Source organism: Lepidochelys kempii, chromosome 18, assembly GCF_965140265.1.
Source record: "Lepidochelys kempii isolate rLepKem1 chromosome 18, rLepKem1.hap2, whole genome shotgun sequence".
NCBI lineage: Eukaryota > Metazoa > Chordata > Testudines > Cheloniidae > Lepidochelys > Lepidochelys kempii.
The window spans coordinates 17240075-17259050 of NC_133273.1; the positions used below are offsets into that span (position 1 = coordinate 17240075).

The 18976-nt window shown below is 48.8% G+C and overlaps 1 protein-coding gene across 1 annotated transcript in view; it reads right to left on the minus strand.

The window, feature by feature from the left end:
* ACAP3 (ArfGAP with coiled-coil, ankyrin repeat and PH domains 3) overlaps positions 1–18737 on the minus strand; it is a 93603-nt gene extending 74866 nt beyond the window's left edge. The window contains exons 1-4 of the mRNA XM_073316342.1: positions 18575–18737; positions 15107–15164; positions 8899–9018; positions 7725–7778 (exon numbers count right to left, since the gene is read on the minus strand). Coding sequence (XP_073172443.1) covers positions 7725–7778; positions 8899–9018; positions 15107–15164; positions 18575–18651 — 309 coding nt within the window. The 5' untranslated portion in view covers positions 18652–18737. The remainder of the gene's footprint in view (positions 1–7724; positions 7779–8898; positions 9019–15106; positions 15165–18574) is intronic.
* Between the last annotated feature and the right edge of the window lie 239 nt (positions 18738–18976).

Sequence of the window (18976 nt, forward strand, 5' to 3'; positions counted from 1 at the left end):
TCACCAGAGACCATACATGAGACATGGCTAGGGTTAGGGGATAGTCACTTTAGGCTACAGATGCCTGAGTGTGGGAATGCTCCTTAGCCTTTCCACCAGAGGCACTGGGGGAGGGGGAGGGTGTCCCATCACACTTGCCCTTTCCCTAGCTGTGGGATGCTGACAGCTCTGAGCTTTCAGTGTGTCGAACACACTTTACTCTGGGCAGCTAGTCAGCATTAAGGGGTTGCCATAAAGGACAGCCTCTGCTCTAGACATATAGGGGGAGGATTACACTACTTCTGCAGGAGCTCTGTATTCGGAGTAGACAGTGACTCCACTGGGCAGAACAATGGCAGGGAGCTGGGATTCCCAATCAGCAGTTGCTGGGGACCAGTCTCCCATTCAAGGGTGTGGTTTAATGGCCATTAGCACGGAGCTACAGGAAACCTACGTGGGCTACTGCACTGCCATCATTCCACACGCCGTCATACTGCCGCATTACTCTCAGTCCAGCCGCCCATGAAGCTGAGAGCTATTGATCCAGGACCGGCAAAGGCCTTTCTCTCCTTTAGCTATGGGCAGATCTTGTTACTCTCACATTTAATTACATTCACCAGATTCTATAAAAAGAGGCAAAAGTTGTTTTCTCATATTTAATGGCCCAGCCGATGGTTAATGGCTCTGAGCTTGTGTGTATTTTGGGGCAGGTGCTGGCAACAGAGAAAAGAAGGGGTGCTCAGTGCCTCAAGTCTAGGGAAAGCAGCCACTGATCAGCTACCTTGGCTCAGCGAGCAGACTAAGCTGAGACGCATTTGGGACAAAGGAAGAGGTTGTAATGTAAGAAGCACTGACCCAGCACCCCCTACTGGGCAGCTCATGGGGCAGTACTGATGGGACAAATAGAGAAGGGTCCATGTTATTATTATTATGAATAATTATATTCCCTATTATGAATAATAACAAAGACATGTTTGATGAGGGTTGGTTTTTTCAGTCCCCCTCCCTATCATTACTCCAAACATATTTTTTCCAGTTTCTTTGTTCTGAAGCGTAATTCAATTGCACGAGCCAGGTTCAGGAGCTGGAGCAAGAGAGGCCAGTTGCGAGCTGATCCAGAAAAACTCCACCCAAACTCTCCCCCCATGACACGGCAGTCGGAGGTGTGACTCCAGCACATGCAGACACACCCAAGCGGCATGTGCTTTGACCTCGCCAGCTGCAGTAACCATAGCAGGGAAGCTGCAGCAGCGCAGCGGGCAGCCTGGGTGGCGTAAGCCCACCCGGGACCCTGGATTATGTATTTAGGGGCTAGCCCATGCTGCGATGGCTTCACATACCCTTCGTGAGAACACACCTGAACGCTGCAAAAGGTGACCGAGGCAACAGTGGACCAATGGAACAACTCTAACTGGCTCAGGATCAGTGCTACCGCGACCGAGCAGCGTCTCCGAGTGGTTTAGCCCGGTCGGGATCAAACGTACATCACAAAGAGATGGGAGAGAGCCATGGACCCTGCCTGGGTTGCTTCTGGAGCGTGTTTGCAGAGGGGAGGCACAGTGAAGAAGGAAACCAGTGCTCAGAAGCTATGCCGCTCCCCACAGGCCAGATACAATGGGAAACCTGGCCTAATTGCAAGCTGTCAGGGCGCATTGACAATACCAATGCCAACGGCCTCAAGAGGTCAGCATTGCCGCACCGGTGGGATCAATGGTATGGTCTACCATGCATTCCAGCTCCGTCTTTCAAGCCTTTAAGTGTACACTACTGAAAGGAATGTCCTGGAAAGCCTATTGTTTAAGATTTTGAAAGGCTATTTCCTCCACAGCAGCCGGTGAAATTAGCCCCATATAACCGGCATGTGACAGAAACACTTCCTCTGGGCTTCCGAGAGTAACCACTGGTCCCCGTAACATTAACCAAAACAAACAAGACCCACTGAAGAATGAGAAGTTCAAGGTATCTTGGACCTGGACCTTCTGCATCATCATCATCATCATAAAGCTTATGCTCTAATAAATTGGTTAGTCTCTAAGGTGCCACAAGTCCTCCTTTTCTTTTTATCATCAACACAATGTCTCCTTGTCTCTCCTTCTTTTCTTTCGTGGTATAAAAATATATATATTCTCAGTAAACTAACCACACACAGGAGCCATGCTACGTTGTCAGGGCATCCGACCTTCAGGGTGCGGGACCCCACTTCCGCTGGCCTCCACAGCATTGCGGGTCACAGCCTACCCGCCGCAGAAGCAGGTTTGGACTCAAGCAGGGCAAATGCACAATAGCATTTGCCTCTTGCTGCCCCCACTTGCAAATCAGATCACAGAGTGGCTAAAAATTAGAAATGGAAACCACCATCACCACCCAGCACCCGCACGCCAGAGCTAGCAGCCAGAATCAGATCAAAGCATTGCAGCCCTTCAGAGACAAAACTATCATGTGCCATTGGCAGAGAACAGGTGCACCAATGCCTGAGGCCCCAGGCACTGGCAAGGAATTGAGTGATTGAGATAAACCCAGATGCTCCTGGCAAGTGATCTCCACCCTTTGCTGCAGAAGAAAATTTAAAAACAAACAAACAAGGTCCCTGCCAATCTGACCTGGGAGGAAATTCTTTCCCGACCCCTACCATGGGGATCGATTACACCCTGAGCACGTCATGTCCCATCTAATGAACTCCTTTAGCCAATACAAGATGACTCTCTGCACTGCATTTTCTAGTGTTCGGCTAAGCAGTCTGTTGACTGTGGTAGAGTATTTGGAATTCCTCCAGAGTGGGATTTTTCCATGGAACAATCTTGTTTTCTCATACTGTGTCTCTTTTGAATTCCAGTAGGAGCCCTGGGGCAATTGCTGTTTTCAAATGCACTAGTGCCATCCCACTGAAGTAATACCTGATTTTTAGCTCCTAGCATTCTTCATTTCGGTACTAAACCTACTGTCCTTGCCCTCACCCCTCTACTTCCCCCTCCCCAGCCTTTCACCCTTACTAGGGCAAAACGTACCTAATTAAAATGTTGCTGTGGCCTTTACATGCACTAATGTAATTATCTGCACAACACTCACTCTGAGGTATGAAAGTATGGTTAATCCCATTTTATGGATATGGACACTGAGGCACAAAGAGATTAGGTGACCTGCTTGAAGTCCAAAAGGAAAGTGGTGGTGGATGGGGGTACTACCAAGGCTGCCAAGTCCTTGCTCCTTGCCTTAACCACAAGATCATCCTTTCTTTGCAGTGGATTTTGCTTCAAATAAGCTATTGTCTTTTCCTGCCTGTGTCATCCCTGCCTGGGGATGCATTAGCATATTAGTTTTCTCCATTCAACAATGCATTTCATATGTGGATTTTGCAGGGAATCATCCTAGCAGGACTAGAAGTAGGGATGTTTCCCAGGCCAATGCTCCAGCAATAAAGGTAAAGAACAAGTTACTTTAATTTCCTCCAACTGAATTTTAGGGCATTCTTCCTTCTTTTTAATTTGTTCCAGCCGTACATACTGTACTGGACACATGCCTGGACGAAGCACTGGTCACCGCTTCGTAGCTGACATCTTTGTGCCTGGATGAGCCAAGATGTTCACACAAACATACACAAGAGAGGAGACAGCAGAAGAACCACTAAAAATAACTTGGCTAATGGCACAGGCATCGTAGCTGGCTCAGGGATGTTACAGTCACTCCAAAGACATTTCCTGGGGATGAGCGATTGCACCCAAAAACACGCAGGAGCGAGTCTTCCGACATATGTCTTGCTTTGGGCATGCAGCGAGCAAAACATGAGATGCCATCTCTTTGAAATAGTGCAATCAGGGGTACTTGTGAACAGTGGAGAACTCCCCCAACAGGACAGGACAGAATGGGATGGGAGCAGGAGGGGTTATACCATTGGCAGCACCACTATGGTTTTGGCTCTGGGAACGTTGTCACTGCTTATTGGTGTTCCCAGAAGAGTCACTCTTGGAAAAGGTGGGACATACCCCCATCCCAATCAGGAAAAGGCAGACAAGCTCTTCTGGGATCAGCTGGTACTAAATAAGCACAGCTGCCAAACCCGGTCTGCTTGGGCGAAGTAAACTTAAAAGGAAGAGTTTGTCACAGGACGGCGAGGCAACCAGGAGGAGGGCTGCTGTGTCCCAGAGTTTGCTGACTCTTGCAACAGGGCCGCTGGGCAGAAAACAGCTTGCAAAGCTCTGCTGGCCACAAGGATCCACCAGGCCAGGTATGAGCCCATTACAGCAGGGAGGGGTTGGAGATAAGTTCTCACCCAGGGTCTAGCCGTACTCCACCTTCATAAACAAACTAGATCGCTGTAAAAAGAAAAGGAGTACTTGTGGCACCTTAGAGACTAACTTAGAGACTCATCTGAGGAAGTGAGCTGTAGCTCACGAAAGCTTATGCTCTAATAAATTGGTTAGTCTCTAAGGTGCCACAAGTACTCTTTTTCTTTTTGCGAATACAGACTAACACGGCTGTTACTCTAGATCGCTGTAGACTCTTTTGAAACACTCAGAGACCAAGTGCCCCCATAACTGGAAGGACTTTGGAGAGGTTGCCAAAATAGGTGATCTACTGGTAAAGGAGAGAAGGTAACTGGGCTTATTGACCCTCCGCTCGCTCCGGCTCATTAGTAGTAGCGACTAGTCATCTGGGTGCCTCAGCCTTTGGGTGCCCAGCCTGGGACACCTTCAAGGGGCCTGAATTTTCGGAGGGGGAGATGCTCAGCAGTTTCGGAGAACCAGCCTCTTGGCTGTGCCCCAAGTTGGAGAGCCAGGATCTCACCAGTCCCCTTGGAGAATCCCGGCCATCACTTCCTGCTGCTCTTGCTTTTGCTCAGGCTGGGGCTCTGGGGCCCCATCACAAGGTTTCTACCATCAGTTGGGGGGAGAGGGAGTAACTCTCAGTGAAATCAGTAGGGACCCGAGGGAAAAACTAGGCCCAAGGGTTGGTGTGAGAGGCAAAGGAGAGTGAGAGACCCAAGGACTGGCCCATGCCTACCAAATAGGAGCTTAGCCCATGCCGTCAGTCTGCTGGGATAAATGCTGCACTTGCAGCCAGCTCTGGACTTCCCCTCTCTCGCCACATCCTCCACGGTAGCAACAGTGGTTTAATTAGCCAGCCTCCTCTGATGCTGCACTTTGGGCATTTCTAGTTCAGCAAACCACATGTCGTTAAACATTAATAGCATTTTGCAACCTCTGGCAGGCAGAGCCGAGGCTGGGGGTTCTCCTGGGGGCCTTCAACCAGAATGTAGGGCTCTGTCTTCTCTTCTCATGCCTTCATTCTCTCTCTCCCTCACACACCCCGTATCTCTCTGCCCTTGTCTACACGTCAGAGTTTTGCAGGCCTATCTACGTGGGTCAGGGGCGTGAAGAGGTGCGATGTCGGACTGACAGAGCTGTACCGCCAGAAGCCCCTAGTGTGGAGACAGTTCTACCAGCCACGCTTGGCTTTTACCAGTATTGCTTATTTCACACAGGGGTGGGGACGGAACGAACTATACCAGCCAAAGCTTTGCGGGTAAAGCTGTGTCTACACTAGGAGCATTTGCCTGTGCAGTATACTGGTCTAGCTATACCAGCAAAGCACTCCTGGGGTAGACTGGGCATACATCCCCCTCTCTCTCTCACACACACCCCCTTCTCTGACACAATTTCGGTTTGGTACAGTCCTCCTGCTGTTGGGTTTCTATATCACTAGTCGACTTTGCTCTCAGACGCTAACGCACCCAGAAAGCCTGGGTGTATTTTTACCTCTTCCCCTGTGTCATTTCCCATTAGGAAACGTGCTCTCCCTACCTGCTTCCCAGATAACGAAATGGACTCGTTGAGGCTTTGCCTCCGATCGCCCACAGTTAGCTTGTGTTCCAAAAGCACGCGTCATCCCTCATGCACAGTGACAGGGGCAATGGAGAATAAATCTGGGTCACTCCAGCACCGACACCCGAAGCCTCCTTTGGTCTGAAGCGCTCTTGTCTCTGAATGAGTCTCATACTGTACGGCTGGCTCAGGGCCACAGAGTGAGAACCACCTTTCTCCTCTGCAAGGCTCAGAAATAGAGTGTCTGGGCGTCCACCGGACAGGTTCTCCCACCCCAGGTGCTCTGGTTTCGAGACACATTGAAGTCCAGAATCAGCCTTTATCTGGCCACTTTCTTCCTTTAATCTTACTGTGGCATTCGTATACACCAGTTTGTCCTTAACCCCGAAGCTGACTATGTTCCCAGTGGATTGCTCACTCCAACGGGTCCCTGGGTTCCAATCCACCTGAGGCTCACGCGCCCTGGAATATTGCTTTGGGTTCTGGACGTATCAAGCCAATGCAAAACTCCAAAGCAGGAGCAGCAAGGTAACCTTCAAGCCACTCCTGCTGGTAGGGCAGAGATCAATGCTGATGGGCTTCCAAGAGGATCCTGGCCTCCTCCCACCCTGGAATACATGCAGGCTATGCAAGTGAGGCATTCACGGTGAACGTGCTGAGGTTTGGACCCCAGTCTAGTCCTACCTTGTCCTCACATACAGTTCCCACCATAATCACCAAAGAAGAATGAATCATCCACAGTGTGGGTTTGCTTTTTTCATTTGAGGAATGAGCATTCTAACTCCTCTCCCTCTGACACCGGTTGCACGTCCCTGACACTTTGGCTGCCGGGAGTCCCCAGTGCAAGCAAAGATGAGAGATGCCCTGTCCTCTCCCCTCCCCAATCTGCTGCTGACTGCAAAGTCTATGGCTTTCTTTCCAGTTGGCCCAGACACCAGAAGGTCATAGCTGCCTTGAACTGTCCTCTGATTGTGTATCTCTCGCTGCCTAACGTTTAGATGCAGAGAAGATTCCTTTGGTGCTGATGGGCAACATGCAGCAAATTCTTCAGAGAGCGCATACTTCTTTGGAGCCTTACCCTTCCAACAGAAGAGAATGGGGATAGCAACCTTGCAGCACGTGGTACCCATAAGGGTGCTGAAAGTCCCCTCTTCACCTTGCTGGGCAGAGCATTACCCCACATTCCCATCCAGTGTCCTGCATGTTTGGTTAAAGACAGTGGGCAAATCCCACCCTCAGCTACACTCATGCAGCCCCATTAACCAATACCACTCATGCACCCTATGGATCAATGCACCCACTGCACCACCGTGGATCTATGCACTCATGCAACCGCACTGACCAATGCATCCAGTGACTGACCAATGGACCCACGTAATCTGGTGCAACCTCCCTGATCAATGCACACGTGCAAACTGGTGCAAACCCACTGATCAATGCACCCATGCAGACCAGTACAAACCCACTGATCAATGCACCCATGCAGACCAGTACAAACCCATTGATTAATGCACCCATGCAGACCAGTACAAACCCATTGATTAATGCACCCATGCAGACCAGTACAAACCCACTGATCAATGCACCCATGCAGCCCCACTGATCACTGCACAAAGTACACTGCTACTAGACATTGCACCAGAGCAACTGAGACAGAACTTTGACTCATTAAAGAGAGAAGAACCTTGTACAACTGGCAGCAACATTCCCCCCCCCCACCCCTTCACTCTTGTAATTGATGCCAAGTGTTCAGGGAAAGGGACTCGTAAGAGGATTCCTTCATAGACCCAGCCTTTGTCCAGTATCACACGACTGCTGCCTGATCCAGAACCAACAGATCATTAAGTAGCATCTAGAGAGGGAGGCAAGACTATTAAGAGCTGGCCGCCAGCACACAAACAAAACAAGAGGGAGGTGGCACCTTACCATGTGATAGTTAATCATTTCCTGCAGGCTGTCTCCAAATTTGTCCAGGCATTCCTGTGAAAGGAGAAGAGGAAAGGCAGTGAATGGGGGCAGCTGCCCTTCCTCCAGCGCTGGCAAGAGGGGGAAGGACAGTCTTTAAGCCACTGAGGCACTCGCTCTGTCAGTTGGCAACTGTGCATTGACATAAATGGCTGGCACTGAAGCCAGAGGCTGCCCGTCCTTTCTGGTTTAGTACTGAAACCAGCACCGCCGGGCTGTTTCTTCTGCACGATGGTTATCCACGTTTCCCAAATAACCGATGCTCACTGACCTAGATTCCAAGGATCCTGTTTGCATTCTGGCTTCTTAAAACCATAGTGCCTCTTGCAAACAAGGATCCTATTCTTCAACCTTTTCAACATTGCATTATCTGGGGATTCTTTCAGACACCAAGGTGAAATCTGCCTCTTAGTGAGACTTAAATGATGAATAAGCCTCGGGCTGGTCCTCTCTACAAGGACACATTTCACCCAAAGGGATCAATATTCTGCACATCTGTAGCACAGCTTCCATGTAAATATTCACCAATGCTCTGCACAGACTCTCAGGGATCCCTGGGAGATTCCTGTTAAAATTCTGACCCTAGCTGGAATGAGAGTTGGCATGATTTCCTTGCCTTCAATAGAGTTCACTGGATATCACTGACCCTCCCTGCCACAGCTGATAATAGCAGTACATGTCTGCAAAGATCTCAGTGTGCTTTGTAGATATTATGCCTCACAACCATCTGCTCTCCACCCCTCCTTTAGTGAGACAGGTAAACTGAACCCACTTTTCAGGAGGGTAAACTGAGTCACACAGCGATCATGTGTCTTTCTTGTCCAGTGGGGCAGTGGCAAAACTGGGCAAGGAACCCAAAGTCCTGATTCATACATATATAAGTAAAAGATACTCGCACAAAGGACCTCTGATAGGAAGTCAAAGGAAGCACCACATAGAAACCCAGTGCATCACTGCATATTGCAGAGCACCTACCTAGCATCACAGACGTCTGCCTATTCCTGGGAAACGTTTTTATTTGCTCAGTTTAGAGAGAATCCCCAGAAATCCTCCTCCTATATATAATGCCCCAATCTCTTGTTGAAAAGTTTAACCCTTTCTGATGCTCAACCCCCTCCTCCCCCAGGCAACTCACCGAAATCATTTCGTCCTTCTTGCATTGCTGCGACAGGTCTCGGACCCCGCTGACGAAGTGCTTGTTGGTGGTGATGTAAGCTTTCCCAGCCTCAATCATCCCACTACATAGCTTCACCAGCTGCAGAGAGAGGAAGAGACGTGAGTGGGGAATGTCCTATAGGGCTGGCCAAAGAGTTTTGAAAAGAAACCTGACTTGCAAATAAAATTCACCGAGTTAGTTTCAGTCTGATCTGCGGGGCTAATGCCATGGTCTGAACTCATAACCTTCAGAGTTAAAACTCTGCATTGCTACTTGTTGGCCTAGCTTAGTAACTTCCTTACTGAATTACTCTAGTTTACTGATCGGCCACTGGCGGGTGACAGACACTCTCTCTCCCAGCGTGGGTTGCAGTCAGACAGCCACCAGTTGTGAAATGCCCATGATCCCAGAGGCTTATTAGTCTGAACATGTGAAGCCAAACAGAAAGAATCAGCACAGGACAGAATCAGGAAGTGAGGTCAACGCCCCCGTTGTCATTTAAGAAAACAGAGGCCAAAGCCTGAGCTGGGGTAAATCGGTGTAGCTCTGTTGTCTTCAGTCGATGTGCGCCAGCTGAGGATCTGGCCCTTACGTTTCTAGCTCTCGTGGATGGCGAAGAAAAGCTTGGGACCGTGGCCTGGGTGTAAAGCAAGGGTGTCTGCCGACAGCCGAGGTAGGAGCAGCAGTGAATAGAGCCACCGGGCCCCACAATCATACAAGACAATGGGAGGGGCAGGGGGAGGAGGGATCAAGGCACTGCTGCTGCCCAGGAGGGGAAGGAGAACCCTGTTGCTGCTAACATCACAATCACAATAATCACCGCATCCACACCCAGCCTCCTCTCTGCTCAGGTGGTGGCCATGGGGCGGCCCCCAGGTAAGGGCGTGGCCAAATCACTGGGTTGCCCTAAGCCAGCGATCACAGGGGCTCAGGCCACAGCTCTCAGCTGTGCCTGGTTTGCCTCCCAGATCAGCTGATTCGAGGCTACAGCAAGACCTGCCGGGAAGGAGGGAGCTGGAGAGAAAAGCTTGCTGCCAGTTAGAGTCCTGGGGGTGAGGATGGTGATGTGCTGGGGCCTGAGCTAAGGTGGGGATAGGGTGACCAGATGTCCCGATTGTATAGGGACAGTCCTGATTTTTGGAGCTTTTTCTTACATAGGCACCTATTACCCCCCCAACCCCTGTCCCGATTTTTCACACTTGCTGTCTGGTCACCCTAGGTGGGGAGCATTCCCTGCAGACAGGTGCTTGGCTCAAGAGGCCAGAGGAAGGCCTCGTTGGAAGCAGGCCTTGGAGGACGTGGCCCTGGGCAGTGGGAAAGGTGATCCATGTATTAGTGTGCCAAGGCTGCAGCTTACAGTACGTAACAGAAGGCCCCAGTATGATGCTACCTAGAGCAGTGATGTGGAAACCCTGCAGCTGAGGGGAAGGATTGAATGGGAAGTCATAGCCCAGTGAAGTCTTGAACCCTGGTTGAAGCGGGGAGGAAGCCCCTTGCAACCAAGAGGGATGGATTTAATCACTGCACAGACCCTAGCAGAGAGCTGTGCCCAAGGAGGGTGAAAGGATTTTGCACTTTCATTGCTCTGGAAGGAGAGGATTTTTGGTCTGGCCAGATCACACTACCAGCCTGGGGAAGACTGTCTTTGGTAGGGAAACTGAGGCACAAATGTATGCCTAATGGTGAAGTAGTAAAATGCACCTTGACACTGGCCTGGAGCCATGGGGGGTATGAGTAGCTGAAGTGAATGGTTTGCAGCCCACTTGTGTGCTCAAAATGATTTGTTAAAACTATTCAGTGGAGATTTCTGAACTCAACTGCAGGTTCGAGAGTTGTTTTGTGGGCGATTCGCTCCATATGTTCTCTCTGGATTTTCCTGGGAGGGTGGGGGAGGAGGGGTTAGGTGTGGGAGGAAGGAAAGCAAGGGCAGAGGCTGTGACATTTAGAAGCCTGACAAACGTTTATCTGATATAATAGATCCGAGGGCTTTGTATTTTTTTAAGCTGTGTAATACGCGTAGGGCCAAGGACCAGATCCCTGTAAAATCAGAGGAACTCTAGCTAACTCTTAAACACTGTCTCAGTCGGTCCTGCAGCCCAGGGAAACAGTACCTCTGAGTACTAAAGATCTGAAGGGAATAATGGTATTCCCCACTGAGTGGCTCGTGATACTAGATAGTACAGTTGTCTTCACTCCGTGGCTGTGGAAGGTCCTAGCTCTAGTGAGGGATGTATTAGCAAGAGTGCTACATGCAGGGCGTCTGATTCTCCTCTGAGTGACATTACAGACTGTTACCACACCACTGAAGTTAGTCCAAACTGCCACCAGTCTAACAGCGGAGTAAGGCCCACTCCTTTGTTTTAAAGATGGGTGCACAGCAACACAGCTGGGCGAGGCTGCTTCCCACCGCAGCCCCTCTCAGGGTCCATTAATGGACTATGATCACTAATTTAGTCAGAACCGCATGGAGAATGTCCAGAAACAAAAGACTTCCAGATACACACATGTGAGCTCCTGAGCATCCCTAGAAACAGCCTGTCAGCTGATTGCAGTGAACGTTGTGAGTCAGAACTCACAATCCCTTGGTTATCTAATTTCTCCTTTTAGAAAGAATGTGGGGAGAGCAAGGACTCAAAAATCTGTCTTCTTGTTCACTATAAAACCCCTGACCCAGGGAACCAGCACACCACCCACAGTTAAGGCCGGTTTAAAAAATACTGTCTTATCCACACACTCCAAAAGAAACACACACAAAAAATGTTTTTGTTCAAAACTTGTCACTGAACGTTTCATTTATTTTTTTGACAAAATGAAAAATGTTGGCTTTTGACAACCAAACTTTTTAGAAACTGAGTTTTTTCTAGCAATTTTTCATTGGGGGGAGAAACCAAAATCGTCCACTTTAATGACTGTAAAGCCATTTTTGATAAATGTGACTGGCCCATGGGGTGAGTCAATGGTCTCCAGCTGTGTTAGCAGACTATTATCTGAACACAGTTCTCACACGCCTCCTTTCTCTCTTCTTCACATAATCTGGCGGAACAGAACCGGGTGCTAGAGGAACATTTGTGCTATTCCATCCCACCCCAAAGAAAGAAAACAAATTGATGTAGCTCCTGTAGCATCTGGAGCCCAGACGGACACCAGGGGCTTTGGACAGATCCTTTGGAAAGGAAATCCAGCTTATTCTGCAACGTGGCGGTTTTTAAAATACCTCCTCGCGCACACAGCCAAGGCTGTGTTCCTAGTAGCTGAGGGCCATTCAGCACGAGCGCACTCTGAAATCATGTTCCCTAGCTTCAGAAAGACTCCTGAAATATTAGAAGGCTTGGGCACCATTGGTAGGAAAGTAGCCTGCAACAGTTGGAGGCAAACTTGAGGTCAGAGTGAAGGCAGCAGCCGTATTTGCACAGTTTAGAAACAGCTGTTTCTACCTCTAACTGTAGAAAGCAATTAAAGACTGAGAAACCCACCAAACCACAGGAAGGGCAGAGAGTTGAGTCTTAAGAGACAGATCCTGACACCCTTACTTGCACTGAATAGCACCTTATTCCACTAGTATTCCCAAGGAGGAAGGATTGCCTGGTGGATAGAGCATAGGACAAGGGCTGAGAAGAACTGGGGTCAGCTCCTAGTTCAGACATAGATTTCTGGTGTTATCTTGGACAAAGTTGCTTAATTTGCCTGTGCCACTGTTCTATACAGATAAGTTGACAATAAATCCACTAAGGACAGTGAAACACTCAAACGCTCTGGTGATAAGGGCCATACAAACATTCCTATTTAATCTGAGCAAAACAAACAGAATTTTGTCCAGAATGAACCCTCAAAGCATAATTGCTTTGAATTTCAATGCGGGCCTTCAGCTTCAAATTCCTGGATCCAAACCCGCCTTTACTTGTTTCGGTTCCAGGCTGTGTGGCCCTATTTCTGATTCTGACACAGCCACAATTTCACATGAAATTTCACAGCCCTGCCAGGAGATTTTGGTGCAAGCCGGTGGAAACAAAGTGAAAACGAAACCGATCTCATGAGACCTGTCATTCAAAATGGAAGGAGCTTCAAGACCAGCCCATTGCTACCATCTGCAGAGGGCCCAAATTACCTGAGACCGTAGCTTTAAGACAGTCCCGGCCCAAAGGTGCTCTAATTAGCTCTCTTATTAAATCTATTGGAAATGTATTTATGGGGCATTCCTCTATGCAATGAAATCGTGAGCGCTGAATTATTGTTTATAGAATTCTAGAGCTAACGCAGGGTTCCAGATTGACAGGCCTGGAAACCAATGGCCTTTAGTCACAGACTAGCCACAATAATGGCACTATTGGAATCATCAGAACAAGCTTCCCCGATTCTGTACAGCCAAAGCGCCCCAGTCCAACCTCCGAGGGACCAGCTCTAAGGGCCAACGGATAGCTCAGGGTTCTTTTCAACTTCCAATAAGGAAGTTAAGTATCTTATGCAGGCACCTGTCCGCTAGGAACTTGGCCTAACACCACCTATTTGATTCCCATAGGCCACCCATTTCTTAGGGCCTGTGGCTTCAACAAAGCCAGCCTCTAAGTCTGATGCAGAAGTTCTCGCCCCTTCTAGCCACACGCAATCTCCCTGCTAAAATCCGGCACTGGTCCTCCACCTGTCTGCTTCAGTTCAGAAACAATTGGGCAGATGTTTCCAACATTTGGAGGGAGACAACATGACTTTCTGTTGGTAAGTCTCTTGACTTGGATCCAAGACTTTTTCAACTCTCTTCCCACCCAGCCCCACTCTAAAACTGGCTATTCCAAACTATTCTGGCTGATGGAGGCTTTTGCCTCAGTAGCTGCTGATTGAGACCTCATCAAGTCATGCAGTAGCACAACCAGACGGATATTTGGAAACATTAAAGGGGCACAATTGATGTCAAAAAGCAGGAAATTTGACCTGCCTTGTTGCTTTTTCTACATCTTTTTGCAACATCCTTGGAATGTTTTGTATTTTGAATGTATTTTGTTTGTTTGTTTAGCACTTGATCCAATGCTATGTTGTCTAAAATTAGAGTCCCAGCACCCAGAAAAACATACAGTAAAAGCCAGTCAGTGGGCACTTCCCAGCCCTCAGGGGAAATCCTACACTAAACCGATCAGCCATGTTAAGCCTGGCACTTGTTCACAACCTTCCAATAACAGACAAGCATGAGCACACAATAGGAGAGAGGAAAATCGGTAAGGTAGCAGGTTTCATATTCACACTTCCAATGGGGAAAGATGGTCTTATGATTAAGATACCGTCCTGGGACTCAGGAAGTCTGGCTTCAATTCAGTTCTAATTATATCCGGCAGAGGCCAGTGGTGTACACACACTCAATTTTCATTATAGTATAATAATAGTTTGCATTTCTATAGCACCTTTCGTCCAAGAACTTCAAAGCACTTTAAAAACATTAATTAAACTTCAGAAAGTTGCTGTGTGGTAAGTGTTATCTTTATTTTGCTGCTGGAGGAAAGGTGGTGCAGTGAAGCTATGGTTGCACAGGGATACTCTCTGGCAGAGACTGGAGTAGACCCCAGGAGTCCTGAACCTCATCTAACCAATGGGCTAGACATCCTCCCCAAATGGGAACTATTTAAGGTGATTGTTACAATAGCAAATGGTTTTTAAGACTTTATCACAATTGAAACAGATTCGACACGATATTGTTAAAACCATTCCCAGCTGAATTCCACATACACCCTCCTCTCTGTGAACCCCAGCTGTGAGTTACAGAGCGCTCTTGTAACTAAACCAGGTTGCATACCTACAAACATCACAATCAGGGAGTGAACATTGCCTAGAGGTCTTAACTAAGGCTACGGCCACATTGTGTTAGCTGCTGGGCAGCCACCAAGTGAGAAATGTCCAAGTTGACAAGACAAAGACAGAGTGGAAGGAGAAACAGAGGCACAAAGAAGTGGAGCTCTGCTGACCTCTCTTCAGAAACAAGCCCCAGCTACTTGTGCTAAAAGGAGCAACCAACTCCCTCGTCTATGGCTGAGCAGCAGTGGCTGGGTCCAGCCAGCACAGGAAGACATGATCATATACACTAAGCCAGCATATCAACCAATGATTTTCTGACAGTCCGGAACAGACTGGCGGGGCCACGTTCCTAAACCAAAGACTCACCCCAGCCATCTCCCCCAAAGCCACTCTCTCAGCTTCCCCATCTTACCTTGTCAAGCTTTGCTTCTATCTCCACCACATCTGTTTCCACTTCATCTATGGTCGCCCTGTAATCAGAAGAGCAAAAAAGGGGAAATCAGCTGGTTGCCTAAACACGGATGATGGGCAGAGAAACCAAACAGTCCTTGAAAGGCAAAGGCCAGAAGAACTCCAAAAGGCAGAGGAGAGAGGCGAAAGTTTGCACCACCCAGTCAGGGGTTTCCTGCACAGAGGCTGCCGTATAAGCTGAGGATCCACATTTTGGGAGAATTCCATTCTGAGGATCCTAAATTATCTGGGATGGGTTTTGCTCCTGGGCTGATGAAAAATCTTGGAAGGGGGGGGGGGAATTCATGGCAACCCCCCATCAGTGTCACTGGCAAGTCACTGGGCTGTATTGTGCTAGGGAAATGTACAGCAAAGCCACCACCTGTGGGGTCTTAGTCTGATCTCGTCTACGCCCATGTAAATCTGGAGTAACTCTTAAATTACACCAGCATGAATGACATGCCTGGGGTAAACGGGCACACTGGCAACCAGCATTAACTGTGCCGGCTTAAAGCCCTTGTGAAGCTCAGGCTGTAACGATGCCTCAAGAACACCCACACTGTTGGCTGCATCTTCCAAACCCCAGCAAGCCTTTAGCCCATATGTGGGCATATCTTGGTCCTGTTACCATCTCAGTCTACTCACTCTCACACACCTCTGAGTGTTACCCTTAGTGCCTTGGCTGTGTCTGAAGGAGAGATCCATTGGGTCTGTTTTCTTTCCATTTCTTGGGTAGTGGTGACAGTAAGAGGCCAGTAGGATTCTGGCCTCACCCAACTATGGGAAAATTTCAATGACATCAGCCCAGCCCATTGGCAAAAGACATTTCCAGCTCAAGACCTTTGGGATAAATCCACTTTTCTCTTAGGCAAAACTCCAACTGCAAGAGCAGTAAGGCAGAAACCTTCCCATGGAGAGCAGCGTGCTGGGGTAGCCTGTCCCCAGCTGGGCAGCCATTCCCTTCAACAAGCACCTGGAAGTGTGGTAAACCTCACTGCAATTTTGTGTCCCAACACATGCAATCCACAGTCCATTCCTTGAACCCTCTCCCGCTTGTGGGTTTGCTGTGTACAGCATGAAGTGTTAATGCTCTACCTTTTAAAAATTCCAGCCATGGGCATGTGCCAGGTAAAAGGTCTGTGGAGGAAGGATGTGCCGGCGAAGCACCAATTCATGTGGCTTTGTTACAGCCAAGGACGGGACGCACACAATCCAAAAGGAACCAGGAGAAAATCCCCAGGGCCTCGGTAGATCAGGCAACAAAATCTATTCTCTAAAGGCTCTTGTTGTTTTAAATGGATGAACAGCCGCCCAGGGACACATTGCTAACAACAGGAAGGATAAATAAAAAATGATTGATAGGGCAAAGTCATAAAATTTGGATCCAGATTCAAACTTCCACCGAGTTTGGGAAGGGAGTTTCACTCTGATCATAAAGTCATAGAAACATTGGGCTGGAAGGTACCTTGAGAGGTCATGTGATGTTGTGATCCAGCCCATCTCTCTCTCTCAGAGGAATTACAACTAGCAGAGCAAACTCAGTATTTCTCCACATTCACCACTCTTCCATGGGAAATAAACGAACAATACCTTCTACAGGTGAACACAGTCCCCATCTGACACTGCTACCAGGCGGCCGGCATCCTGCCGGGTAATCCAAATGGAACAGAGATCGGAGACTCCCTCCCCACAAAGGAAGTAAATCAAATAGAAGGCCAGGCGCAGATCTCGAGCATGTCAATTCTGTCCTGAACTTTTAAGGCGATCGCCAATCCAGTACACACAGGCTTCAGGAGAGAGCACCTCTCCCAACAGCTACCAGAAATCTCCCTTGGAATGCTGTGAGGCACCAGATGATTCAGACAACTTACAGGGTAGACCTAATATTCAGTGACAACATCGGCCATGTGATACAGCATGTGACTGCGTGAACTCTCCTCCCTGCACGCTATGCCTGTCCCTATCACAGTCCTGTCACATTACATAACTGGGCCCAATTCTGACAGATGCTGAGCGCCCTCCAATTCTACTGAAATCCCTGGAAGGTGTGCGTATGCATGGGTCCTGTTATCCCTATTTTAGAGATAGGGGGCTGAGACACTGAGGGTACATCTACATGGCAAAGAAACCCCCCCCCCAGCAGCGAGTCTCAGAGCCTGGGTCGATTGACTTGGGCTCACCATGTGGGGCTAAAAACCCTGAGCAGGTTTTGACCCACGCGGGAGCGGCTACACTGCTAGTTTTAGCCACGCAGCCTGAGTCGGTTGACACAGGCTCGAAGACTCAGCGCCATGTTTCTTCCTTTGAAGTGTAAATGTAGCCTTAGTGACTTGCCCAAAGTCACCAGGAGGTCTGTGGCGGAGCAAGGAACCGAACGCAGCTTTCTCAAGTTCCTGGGGAGCACCCTTGCCCCTGGACCTTCCTTCCTCTCTGTTAACCTTAAGAGGAGACTGCATGAGCCAATCGAGTTCTCTTGTGCTTGTCCCTTCCCCCGCCCCAGTTAGTTTCTATCCTTTATGACATCCCAACAAAGCAGCTTTTATTTATCTCCAAGTCTGGGCTAAGATTTTCAATGGGTGGGACTCCCATTTCCCATTGATTTTTTTAGATGGGGAATTCCCATTGATTTTTACTGGGGAACTGGGTGTCTAAATCCCTTAGGAAGCTTAAAAATCCCAACCCTATTTCTTAGCTATCCTGTAAGGTCATTGCAATCTAACCCCATCCTCCAAGCAGCAAGCAATTTAAAAAATAAATGTTACATAGAAAGTTGCTTTGAAGGAGGATTCACGCCCATTGTATGCCAACACAGTAAGATATTTGTGGCAAGGACTGTCTTTTTTTTAATGACATGTACAGCTCTTAACACAGTGGGCCCTGATCCACAACTGGGGCCTCTGGGAGCTACTGGCATATACATAAATACATAGATAATCACGATGATGTTATTGCTCAATACTGGGAGGGGCGGGGGCGGTCCCATCTGCCATTCCTGGGCTTTCAGGGTATGTGGCTGTTTTGTTGAGTTTCATAAGGGTCATGGGAAGTGGTGGGGCTGTTTCCCGGCGGGGGGGGAAGAAGGGGGGGAAAACTAGTTTATTTACTGTAATCTCCTCATAATCAATGTACCAGCACTTTTAGAAGGGTTTGTGAAAGGTTTTTAATTGCCTTAGGGTGTCCAGCGCATGGGGAGTTCACACAGTCATGGGACATACCACCACATGACCTGTTGTGACTGAATATTAAGTGCATGTTGTCAGACGTATGAATCACCTGGTTCCTCACGTGCTGACGGAGGCTTAGTCTAGGCTCACTCTGGACCTCGCTGACTGTAGGGATTTTTCTGCACAAGAACTCCTGTCTTATCCCCCTTTCCTCTCTTTCTTTCCCCCATTTTTTGCCCTCCTGAGGGGGAGCTAATGAGACCCACCTGACTTGGGTGCCACATGAGTCAGCAGAATTGCTCTGCATCTCCTGGCCGCATCCCAGCATCCAAGATCCCATCATCGCCTCACAAAGGGCTGAACCGACACCCTGGATCTGAACAGCCTGAGAGTTTGGGGCGCTGACGCCCTGGCTCTGAATGCTGAGGCTTGTGTCCCGCTCCAGCTTCCGCTGCACAAATCTACAAGCAGGAAAATATCTCTGCCTCATCTCATCTCTCCAGCAACCTAGGTCCCCATCGGCATTCTGGGAATGCCTGCCTTTCTTTTCAAGGGGTTTTGGTGCTGACAGAAGGCTCTGGAGTGACAGACTCAGATCAGAGGCGTCTATTCTTCACTAGAAGAGGAGCAGCAGGGGCCGCATCAGTGCATGCTTCCCACGCCTCCCC